Source organism: Carcharhinus amblyrhynchos, chromosome 14, assembly GCF_965287045.1.
Source record: "Carcharhinus amblyrhynchos chromosome 14, sCarAmb.v2.hapA, whole genome shotgun sequence".
In the NCBI taxonomy this organism is placed as follows: Eukaryota; Metazoa; Chordata; class Chondrichthyes; order Carcharhiniformes; family Carcharhinidae; genus Carcharhinus; species Carcharhinus amblyrhynchos.
In genome coordinates, this window is record NC_137337.1 from 38,750,945 (window position 1) to 38,762,746 (window position 11,802).

Sequence of the window (11,802 nt, forward strand, 5' to 3'; positions counted from 1 at the left end):
AACGTGAATCTTCACAAGTAGTCAAGTCTCAAAGGTACAGACAATGTGAGTGGAGAGCGTGTTAAGCACAAGTTAGAGAGATGGGTATCGTCCCCAGACAGGACAGTTAGAGAAATTTTGCAAGTCCAGGCAAGTTGTGGGGGTTACAGATAGTGTGATACGAACCCAAGATCCCAGTTGAGGCCATCCTCATGTGTGCGGAACTTGGCTATCAGTCTCTGTTCAGCGACTCTGTGGTGTCATGTGTTACGAAGGCCGCCTTGGAGAACGCTTACCTGAAGATCAAAGGCTGAATGCCCGTGACCACTGAAGCATTCGCCAACAGGAAGAGAACACCTGGTGATTGTCGAGCGATGTTCATTCATCTGATGTCGTAATGTAGCATATCAGGTACGCTGCAGGCAAGGATGTCCCAAGGCATGGTACATTGGGGAGACCATGCAGGAGCTACGACAACGGATGAACGAACACCGCTCGGCAATCACCAGGCAAGAGTGCTCTCTTCCTGTAGCGAACACTTCAGCGGTCACAGGCATTCAGCCTCTGATCTTCCGGTAAGCATTCTCCGAGGTGGCCTTCATGATAATACTACAGCGCAGAGTCGCTGAGCGGACAGATACCGAAGTTCCACACGTGAGGACAGCCTCAACTGGGATCTTGGATTCATGTCACACTATCTGTAACCCCCACAACTTGCCTGGGCTTGCAATCGCTCACTGTCCTGTCTGGAAACAATACACATCTCTTTAACCTGTGCTTAAGCCTCTCTCCATTCACACTGTCTGCACCATTAAGATTTAATTACCTGTAAAGACTCACATTCCAATCATTATTTTGTAAACTGACTTTGGGTCTTTATATGCCCTGTTTGTGATCAGAACTCCCATCCACCTGATGAAAGGGCAGCGCTCCGAAAACTTGGTGACTTTCGCTACCAAATAAACCTGTTGGACTTTAACCTGGTGTTGTGTATCTTCTTACTGTGCTCATTCTGAGTATTAGCTCGTAAATATGTCCCTGGTTCATCTTTCCCTTGCAGGATTTTCTTGTGCATTATTCTATCACACATTTTGACTCACTCAGGCTGCCTGATCCCGGACTCTCTCCGATTTCAGCCGCTGACAAATTCCTCACAAACTTTCCCGCCAACCGCCTCCTCCTACACGTCACTGAGGGAGTCAGATTTTAAAAAACCGCAGGAAATATAAACTATAAACAATATGGGTTATTAAACTGGATTTTAGTTTAACTTAATCAGATTTGCCACTAATTTAGAAACTTTTCCTTTTCTTTAATATTAATCCGGGACATGGACGGGGGTGACTTGCTCTGACGTCACATCCCAGTCACTGAGGTCGTGCGGTCACGTGGATCCTGCTGACGTCACTGAGGGGTGTGGTTACTGGTCACGCGGAACCAGCTGATGTCACTGAGGGAGTTGTGGTTACTGATCACGTGGGTTGGCCCGGACCCCGCCCCTTCCCTTGAAGCAGCTCCGGGAGCCGGGGAGCATCGTGATGGCGGCTTGTGACAGGTAACAATAAAACCGTTGGCAATGGATACAGAATGGCAGCAGGGAGAACGGAACGGTGTTAGCCCCACCTATATCTCCTCCTCTTCCCCTCCCCATTACACCCCTGTTCCCTCCCTCCGCCATCACGTCCCCTATTCCCCCATCAACTCCCCTCTTCCCCCTATTACCCCCCAGTTCCCCCTCCGCCATCAGCACCCTTCTTCACCCCTCTTCTTACCCCCATCACCTCCTCTGCTCTTCTTCTCCCCCATCTTCTCCTTCTTCCCCCCATCTTCTCCTTCTTCCCCCCATCTTCTCCTTTTTCCCCCCCCATCTTCTCCTTTTTCCCCCCCATCTTCTCCTTCTTCCCCCCCCATCTTCTCCTTCTTTCCCCCCCATCTTCTCCTTCTTCCCCCCCCACTTCTCTCTTCCCCCCCCCATCTTCTCCTTCTTTCCCCCCCCATCTTCTCCTTCTTCCCCCCCCATCTTCTCCTTCTTTCCCCCCCCATCTTCTCCTTCTTTCCCCCCCATCTTCTCCTTCTTCCCCCCCCATCTTCTCCTTCCCCCTTCTCCCATCTTTCCCCCCCCCATCTTCTCCTTTCCCCCCCCATCTTCTCCTTTCCCCCCCCATCTTCTCCTTCTTTCCCCCCCATCTTCTCCTTCTTTCCCCCCCATCTTCTCCTTCTTTCCCCCCCATCTTCTCCTTCTTCCCCCCCCCATCTTCTCCTTTCCCCCCCCATCTTCTCCTTTCCCCCCCCATCTTCTCCTTCTTTCCCCCCCCATCTTCTCCTTCTTTCCCCCCCCCATCTTCTCCTTCTTTCCCCCCCCCATCTTCTCCTTCTTTCCCCCCCCCATCTTCTCCTTCTTTCCCCCCCCCATCTTCTCCTTCTTTCCCCCCCCCATCTTCTCCTTCTTTCCCCCCCCCATCTTCTCCTTCTTTCCCCCCCCCATCTTCTCCTTCTTTCCCCCCCCCATCTTCTCCTTCTTTCCCCCCCCATCTTCTCCTTCTTTCCCCCCCCATCTTCTCCTTCTTCCCCCCCCCATCTTCTCCTTCTTCCCCCCCCCCATCTTCTCCTTCTTCCCCCCCCCATCTTCTCCTTCTTCCCCCCCCCATCTTCTCCTTCTTCCCCCCCCCATCTTCTCCTTCTTCCCCCCCCCCATCTTCTCCTTCTTCCCCCCCCATCTTCTCCTTCTTCCCCCCCCATCTTCTCCTTTCCCCCCCCATCTTCTCCTTCTTCCCCCCCCATCTTCTCCTTCTTTCCCCCCCCATCTTCTCCTTCTTTCCCCCCCCATCTTCTCCTTCTTTCCCCCCCCCATCTTCTCCTTCTTTCCCCCCCCATCTTCTCCTTCTTCCCCCCCCCATCATCTCCTTCTTCCCCCCCCCATCATCTCCTTCTTCCCCCCCCCCATCATCTCCTTCTTCCCCCCCCCCATCATCTCCTTCTTCCCCCCCCCCATCATCTCCTTCTTCCCCCCCCCCATCATCTCCTTCTTCCCCCCCCCCATCATCTCCTTCTTCCCCCCCCCCATCATCTCCTTCTTCCCCCCCCCCATCATCTCCTTCTTCCCCCCCCCCATCATCTCCTTCTTCCCCCCCCCCATCATCTCCTTCTTCCCCCCCCCCCATCTTCTCCTTCTTTCCCCCCCCATCTTCTCCTTCTTTCCCCCCCCATCTTCTCCTTCTTTCCCCCCCCATCTTCTCCTTCTTTCCCCCCCCATCATCTCCTTCTTTCCCCCCCCCCATCATCTCCTTCTTCCCCCCCCCATCATCTCCTTCTTCCCCCCCCCCATCATCTCCTTCTTCCCCCCCCCCATCTTCTCCTTCTTCCCCCCCCATCTTCTCCTTCTTCCCCCCCATCTTCTCCTTCTTCCCCCCCCATCTTCTCCTTCTTCCCCCCCCCCCAAAATTGTCGCTCCATTCACTTCAAATGTTAACCCCAATACTAATTCCTTACACCCTACTTGCCTCCTTTCTTAGCAAACTGCACTTCTGCCTCAACATTATTCCCAGGGCCCTTGCACTTCCAATTCCAGTCCCTTAGACCAAAGCTAAGTTCCCACCCTCATCCCCGTAGCACTTGTTCCCTCTTGACTAACTGTCAATTGCAATATTTAAATCTTAATGCCGTCTGGCACTGTAGCAATAGTTTCTTCTCTTTAGATTTTGTGACTGAAAAATAATAAGCAGATACTGATGCAACTTAGCACGTTGTCCCTGACTGAGTGCTGTAAAGTATGTTACAAATGTATCAATAGTGAACAGAATCTTCAAGTTCCTCCTGCACACTCAGCCTTTTGGCTAAGATCAAGTGTAATATCAACATGGTGTACTTTGTTGAAGTCATTAGGTTACATTTCAGCTTCATTTGAAGCAATTTTTAAAAAGCAGCATCTCGGCCTTTTGGCTAAGATGCAAATGAGAGGAGGAAGAGCCTTTTAGGAGGAACTATACCTACTCCAATCAGCTTGGATCATGTAGATTAAGCCCAAGATGTGGAAATGCCGGTGTTGGATGGGGGTAAAGCAGAAAGTAATCCCACGACACCAGTTTAAAGTCCAAACAGGTTTATTTGTAGCAAAAGCCCCAAGCTCAAGCTTTCTGATCAAGCCCAAGACAGGAGGTGAGAGCCCTGTCTTGTCAGCTTGGATTGGGAATGTCTCAACTTGTTGAGACTCTGAATTGGAGTAAAAAAAACTAAACACGTTAGAAAATTGTAAGTTTCTTCAGGGTAAAGTGACTAAATAACATCCAATTCATCCATGAACGAAGAATAGAACTCAATAATTCTTTCACGGTTCTGGATGTTGGGTCAGATGTGTAGAGAAAATATGGAACTGTTGACTCCTAAAGACATTGCTGTAAGTGGATGCTGCTCCTTTGACACCTCCCCTGCTGCTAAATATGAAGTAGAGATGCCAGCGTTGGACTGGGGTAAACACTAAGATGTTTAAACATCTTGTTAAATATGAAAGCATGTATGAGGAATGGTTGAGGACCCTGGGTTAATACTTATTAGAGTTTAGAAGGTTGAGATGGGATCTTATTGAAACTTACAGGATACTGCGAAGCCTGGGTAGGGTGGATGTGGAGAGGATGTTTCCACTAGTAGGAAAATCTAAAACCAGAGGGCACAACCTCAGGCTACAGGATGATCATTTAAAACAGCGATGAGGAGGAATTTCTTCAGCCAGAGAGTGGTGAATCTGTGGAACTTTTTTCCGCAGAAGGCTGCAGAGCCAGGTCATTGAGTGCCTTTAAGACAGATATGGATAGGTTCTTGATTAATCAAGAGGGTCAGGTGTAATGGGGAAAAGGCAGGAGAATGGGGATGAGAAAAATATCAACCATGATTGAGTGGCAGAACAGACTCGAAGGGTCGAGTGATCAAATTCTGCTCCTATATCTTATGGTCTTATTATGTTGAATGCCCTTTTGGCAGACTTCACCACTCTATCTGAGATTATTTAGTGTAATTTCACCCACTTGAATTTCAGGAAACTGGGATTTAAACAATTTACCAAATACGCCTTTCTCAGTTTCCAAGATAAATATTATTGTCTATATTAGATATCAATTCCAAAAACTACTGCTCTTCTATCTCAGTATTCCTCAGAAATTTTTGGCTGTTCTTTTATACCATCATGTCCCTATTGACTACTTTAGCATGATTTTCTATTTTATTAGATCTAAATCCAAGCCAAAAGTCACACAAGTTTATGCCAATTATATAAAAGCAAAATACCACAACTGCTGGAAATCTGAAATAAAAATAGAAAGTGCTGAAAAAACCCAGCAGGTCTGGCAGCATCTGTGAAGAGGGAAAAGCAGAGTCATGCTTTTGAGTCCAATATGGAATTGATAAGCGGTAGAGATGTGATGTGTTTCATGCTGTCAGGTAAGAAAGATCAGGAATAGATTCGGAGAGAATAAATGACAGAATCATAGAACGAAAGGCAAAGGGAGGGGTAAAGGTTGTAGTAAAGTAACAAAGTATTGATCCAGAGTTAATAGCAGAATAAAAGGAAAGCAAAGACATGATTGGCACTTGGCAAAAAAATATTAAAATGAGGATAGATTTCACGATCTGAAGTCGTTTATGAATTTATGCCTGTTTTGATGCACGCAAAGTGTCATTCTATTTGATTTTGATTTGATTTATTATTGTCACATGTATTAACATACAGTGAAAAGCATTGCTTCTTGCATGCTATACAGACAAAACATACTGTTCGTAGAGAAGGAAACGAGAGAGTGCAGAATGTAGTGTTACAGTCATAGCTAGGATACAGAGAAAAATCAACTTAATGCAAGGTAAGCCCATTCAAAGGTCTGACAGCAGCAGGGAAGAAGCTGTTCTTGAGTCAGTTGGTATGTGATCTCAGACCTTTGTATCTTTTTCCCGAAGGAAGAAGGTGGAAGAGGGAATGTCCGGGGTGCGTGGGTCCCTTAGTTATGCAGTCCGCTTTGCTGAGGCAGCAGGAAGTGTAGACAGAGTCAGTGGATGGGAGGCTGGATTGTGTGATGGATTGGGTTACATTCACAATCTTTTGTAGTTCCTTGCAGTCTTGGGCAGAGCAGAAGCCATATCAAGTAGTGATGCAACCAGAAAGAATGCTTTCTATGGTGCATATGTAAAAGTTGGTGAGAGTCATAGCTGACATGCCAAATTTCCTTAGTCCTCTGAGAAAATAGAGGCATTGGTGGGCTTTCTTAACAATAGTGTTAGCATGGGGGACCAGGACAGATTGTTGGTGATCTGGACGCCTAAAAATTTGAAGCTCCCGACCCTTCCTACTTCATCCGCATTGAGCTAGATGGGGGCATGTTCTCCTTTATGCTTCCTGAAGTCGATGACAATCTTTGTTTTGATGACATTGAGGTAGAGGTTATTGTTGCCTCTCCAGTTCACCACATTCTCAACTTATTCCTGTACTCTGTCTCATCATTGTTTGACATCCGACCCTCTATGGTGGTGTCGTCAGCAAACTTGAAGATCGAATTGGAGGGGAGTTTTATTTTGCTTTCCAGCAACTTGTCAATTTTGAGCTGATTCTTCCAGTGCTGAGTTATGTATTTGGGCATCCTTTGGCTGAGGCTGTGTAAATTTGAGTATCGCTTAGTTTCTCATTGAGGATTTTCATATCACATTTATGCCATTCATAAATTCAGCGTTATCATATGACACTTACAGAATCAACAATGAATGTTGATTATATTCTGTTAGGTTTGCTGATAACAGTCTTCCTTATTTGAATAATAACCTAACTGATTTTTGAAGTAGAAGGCAAATTGTATCATCATCCATTCTGAAGACATGCTTTATTTTAAACTGAAGTCCTATCCCCTTAATCAGTCAACTGGGTGGACATGCTCATCAGCTTATTGTGTCTGAGCATGAGATACCCGAGCACCTGTAGCATAAGATGAAAGTGCAGATAGATGGGAATGTTACAGTTGCCCATATTTTAGCTGGTCAGAACAGCAGGTCCTGGACCTTCTAGTTAGAATTTGTTAATTTTTTAAATTGGCATCTCATTGGCGACATAGTTTGTACTATTAGACCAATGATACCACCTACAAAGTGACCATTCCAATGACAGCATTGTATAGTCAATAATCAAATTGTTTCAACTATTATGTATTGTGTAGAAGAAGAGGTTTGTGTGAGGTCTGCAATACGTTGTATGGGGACGTTGTATGGGGACATCTGAGTGGGGTAGATCATTAAATCCCTTAGGCCTGTTTCACTATCTTGTGAGACCGTAACTGCCCTGCAAATAAACTCCATGTACTTGCCTTTTTATCCCATATCCTTCAAGTGGATTCTATCCCTATCTTGTAGTAACATAAGTCTATCAATGTCAATTTTAAATTTAACAATTAATCCAGCATCAATTACCATTTTCAGAAAGGAGTTCTAAACTTCTACCTTGAAGAAATATTTCCTAATTTCATTCCCATTTTTTTGACTATGGCTCCAGTCCTTTACTCCTCAACTGACACACAGTTTTCCTGTCTACCGTATTAATTTCCCTTAATATTTTGAAAACTTTGATCAATTCACCATACAAACCCTACAGTGCAGAAGTAGGCCATTCAGCCCATTGAGTCTGCGCCAAAAACAATTCTACTTAGGCCTTATCCCTCTAATCCCATATATTTATCCCGCTAATCCCTCTAACCTGTGCATCCCAGAACGTTAACGGGCAATTTAGCATGGCCAACGCACCTAACATGCATATCTTTGGAATGTGGGAGGAAACCCACCTTTTAACCTTGTAATCATTTCTCATCATTTAACTCAAAGCGAGTTAACTGGCAGGTGACACAGCTAAGCTTGAGTAGAAACATCCATGAAATATATTTTGGCGTTTCACGTCTTCAAGTTGAGAAATGGGATATTAATCATGTGGTGATGTCACAAATGATTAGTCAGGCCAGCCTTTCAGGGTTGCTGGTTCAGGCCCTGAATACATAAATGCTGTAAATCTCAATCACTATCCACTATTCCCTGAATAGTATGAATTATTGGCTTAAATTTTCATTTTCACATAGTCTGGCAGAGTAAATTGTGTCGTATTACCGAATCCATCCAGTTTTTATTCCAGTGTTTCACAATTGTAAAATCTACCTACTTTGTCCTTGTCTTCTTGTTACTGATAGTGACATAGGAGATCAAATGCTTGGCCTCATCTCAAAGGCGTGGCTATAATCAGTGTTCGCCTTGCATGAGGCGTGAATATGCTTCAATCTGTGATACTTCATTATTTTTGTTATCCAGTTTTGTTTTCTTGGAATAATATTTATTAAAGTGGCTCTCTACTTTCAAATTTATTTAGTATCAGCCTTGGTTCAGTGATAGCACTATTGCGTCTTAGTCAGAGATCATAGCTTCAGCCCTCCTGCAGAATCTTAAGTACAGTATCTAGACTGATGCTTCAGTTCAGTAGGGGGCATCATTTAAGCATTTAATCAGATGATTCATGATTCCTCTGACAGATGTAAAAGATAGATGGCAACATCAGCTTAGATAAGAATGCAGCAACAACAGCAACTTGCGTATAAATAGCATCTTAACATCAAAAAATGGTTCATGGCACATCACAGATTTATAATCAGACAAAAATTGATGCCAACGGTTGACTAGCAACTTGTTTATTAAGCAGAGTTTTGGAGGTAGAGAGGTTTAGGGAGTCAATTGCAGTTTGGAGCTTAAACAGCTGAGAAGTGCAGCTGCCAGTTTTGCAAGATTGATTGGGAGTGAAGAATGCATAGAATGCCAGAATTGGAGGAACGTATGGGCAGGAGTAGGCCATTCAGTCCATTGCGCTTACTCCACCATTGGATAGCAGCATCATGGCGGGTCTGGTTGTGCTCTCAGCCCTACTTTCCTGTCTGCCCAACCTTTTAGATGGTTCCAGGGTTTAAGATTATAGCGGCAGGGAGGAGTGAGTTTGTGAAGGGACTTGAACATTCAGTGTTTGAATTTGTAAGCTTCTGACCAAAGAGGTAGCTTCTACCACTGAACCAGGCTGACATGAGAACTATTCAGTCTATCATATCACTATTTTATTAATTAAGAGTGAATCACTAATTGTTTTCTTTTTATGCAGATGTTCTCATTTGAGAAAGCATGGTGGAATTGTCTGTGTGGCAGTCAGATGAGATAGCTCTAGTGAAAATTGGCAAAACCATAAATGTGAATTTGGCATTGTTATCCATTCAAACTGCAACAGAGATCCTGAATTAATTGACTACACGTGAATTTCTCACTGTTTCAAAGTTAGTTAAAAGAATGTCACAACAAAACGGAGCAGCATCTCAAAACCTGGATGTAAAACCCAAGGTCAACCAAGGGAAAAGTGTTGATCGAAGGGACGGTTATACATGGAGTGGTAAGAAACGTTCACGCTCTTCCAAAATGGAAACCCCATCAGATGGAGGGTCTGGGGCTGCTGCTGGGATTTCTTCAACTGCTTCCAGAAGGGAGAGAAAACTGAGCTCTCCTGGACCTGAGCTGGATCTTGAAGATTCATGTTCACGCAGGCTTTCCAGTCGATCACTGAGACAAAAGATTCAAGATGCAGTAGCTCAGTGTTTCCCTCTTAAGGTGCATAACCATAAAAACTCTGCTTTAGTTTCCAAAAGTAAAATACACATTAGTGATCTGTTGGTGGATAATTGTCCATTTCCAATAGGATCTGAGCTGGCTCAAAAATGGCACTTGATTAATTGGCACACAGTGCCATTGACTCAAAGTTGCGGAGTCTGGGAAGGCTCAGCAGTGGGATTTGATGAGCATGAGCTAGAAGAAGGATGTCGAATGAGCTTTGAACTAGAGGTGGACCCTCCAGTTGCACAAATTCACACATTTGAAGTGATTTCTCAGATCAATGCTTTGCACAATCAGAACTCTGAAGTGGAGCACGGAATGAATAAATTAGCATGCAATAATAACACTACATTTTCTTCGAATGATTCTGACTCTGATGAGGAACTGATGGCCCTATTCACAGATTCTGAAAATCACAATAATACCAAACTGGACTTTGAGAATAATTGCAGTTGGCTAGCACCCTTTCACAAATACCACACAGAGTTTGGCTACATCTACCGCTTAGTCCCAGATCTATTTTGGATCAGTAATAATCCATGTTATTGGGGTGTAATGGATAGATACGGAGCTGAGGCTCTGTTAGAAGGTAAACCAGAAGGTACATATTTGCTCAGAGACTCTGCCCAAGAGGACTACCTCTTCTCTGTCAGTTTTAGACGGTACAGCCGCTCTCTCCATGCTAGAATTGAACAGTGGAACCATAACTTCAGCTTTGATGCCCGTGATCCCTGTGTTTTTCATGCACCCAGCGTAACTGGCCTTTTGGAACATTACAGGGATCCAAACTCGTGTATGTTTTTTGAACCACTGTTGTCACTTCCCCTAAACAGGACTTTTCCATTTTCACTTCAGCGCCTTTGCAGAGCTGTAATTTGCAGATCCACAACCTATGAAGGAATTGATGCTCTTCCTATACCACCATCATTGAAAGCTTACTTGAAGGAATACCATTACAAACAAAAAATAAGGGTGCTCAAGATCAGTGCGCAACAATGGTACGGAGGATTGAAAGGTAATCGGTAAATTTAAGAGCTACAAGAAAGATTTTTAAAGACCAACCAGGAACATTTCTACGCCACAAAGCAACTTAAGTGTTTGTCTTAAAGAGAACTTTACTGGTACTCTATTTTGTTACACTACAGTTTTTGCTTGAAGACTGTTAACTTTCAAACATTATCTTCTACTTTATCTGAGTGTTCCAATTAGTTTTCTCTCCTGATTCATCAGTGCAATTAAACTAATGTACTTTGTCTGATGAGATGAATCATTAGTGCATGTCTTCTGTAGGTTACGACACTTTTGATTTTTTTGCCTACAAAGCACTCCTATCGTGTTGAGGTGGAAATTAAAGACTTAAAGTGTTCAGTTCTGAAGCCAAGATTTTCATGGTAAAGTGTACTTTTTAAAAGTCATGAAAACATTTGACATGTCTATCTTAATTTTATTTGCACTTTTTTGTACTCTTTCAAAGATGTTCATTAACCTATAATTTTCTAAGTTATCTGAAGCTTTAATTATGTAACATGGATTGTTGCAATGTAATTTTTAAAATTAATTTTACATGAGTAAAATCTCTAACAAATAATGCACTTTGAAGTTTTGTTTTGCATAATGTTGCAAATTAGATATTGGCAAAAATTCAAATATCCCACTAAATATATTTCACAATGCATGATCTGAAACTCTGAAGCAAAAGCAGAAAATGCTGCAGACAAGACAACAGGTCGTTCAACATCTGTGGAAGGAACAATCAGATTGACTTTTTGGGTGCAGACACATTTGCAGAACACTCTGAAAGTACACTGATCTATCCCTTTTAGGTCCAAATGGATCATACTTACCTATATTGAAATCCATTAGCCACACTTTTGCTCTTTTACTTAATCTATTAATATCTTTGCAATTTTAAGTGTGGTCTACACTACTTACAATGTCACCTATTTTGTATCCTCAGAAAATTGGATATGCGGCTCTAACCCATCATTAATAAATATGATGAACAGTTAAAAAGAAATACTATAGAAAACAGTCACTTTGGACCTTTTGTTTGCATGTAGGTTCGCAAGTTATTACATGATATGTGGTTGTGACTGCAAAGGATGAAGTATAAAGTTGGTGAGAAGCAGAGCTATTGTAGAGTATATGCCATATTCATAAAGTACAAGATCTACC

General features: G+C 43.5%; 2 protein-coding genes across 4 annotated transcripts in view; one reads left to right on the plus strand and one right to left on the minus strand.

Annotated features, from left to right (window-relative positions):
• The window catches only part of wdhd1 (WD repeat and HMG-box DNA binding protein 1), a 63,094-nt gene extending 61,797 nt beyond the window's left edge, over nt 1-1,297 (minus strand). For all 3 annotated transcript variants that reach the window (XR_013888555.1, XM_080202739.1, XM_080202740.1), the window contains exon 1: nt 1,080-1,297. The gene's annotated coding sequence lies outside the window, so the exon portion shown is untranslated. The remainder of the gene's footprint in view (nt 1-1,079) is intronic.
• A 69-nt stretch (nt 1,298-1,366) lies between these two features.
• On the plus strand, nt 1,367-11,402 carry LOC145352619 (suppressor of cytokine signaling 4-like). The gene is made up of 2 exons (XM_080202741.1): nt 1,367-1,534; nt 9,128-11,402. Exon 2 carries the CDS (start codon nt 9,310-9,312, stop codon nt 10,651-10,653), a length of 1,344 nt encoding a protein of 447 aa, XP_080058867.1. The 5' UTR covers nt 1,367-1,534; nt 9,128-9,309; the 3' UTR covers nt 10,654-11,402.
• Nucleotides 11,403-11,802: the final 400 nt, after the last annotated feature.

What these genes read in the sequence shown, in the direction of transcription:
- LOC145352619 (XM_080202741.1), top strand. Translation starts at nt 9,310, where the DNA reads ATGTCACAACAAAACGGAGCAGCATCTCAAAACCTGGATGTAAAACCC.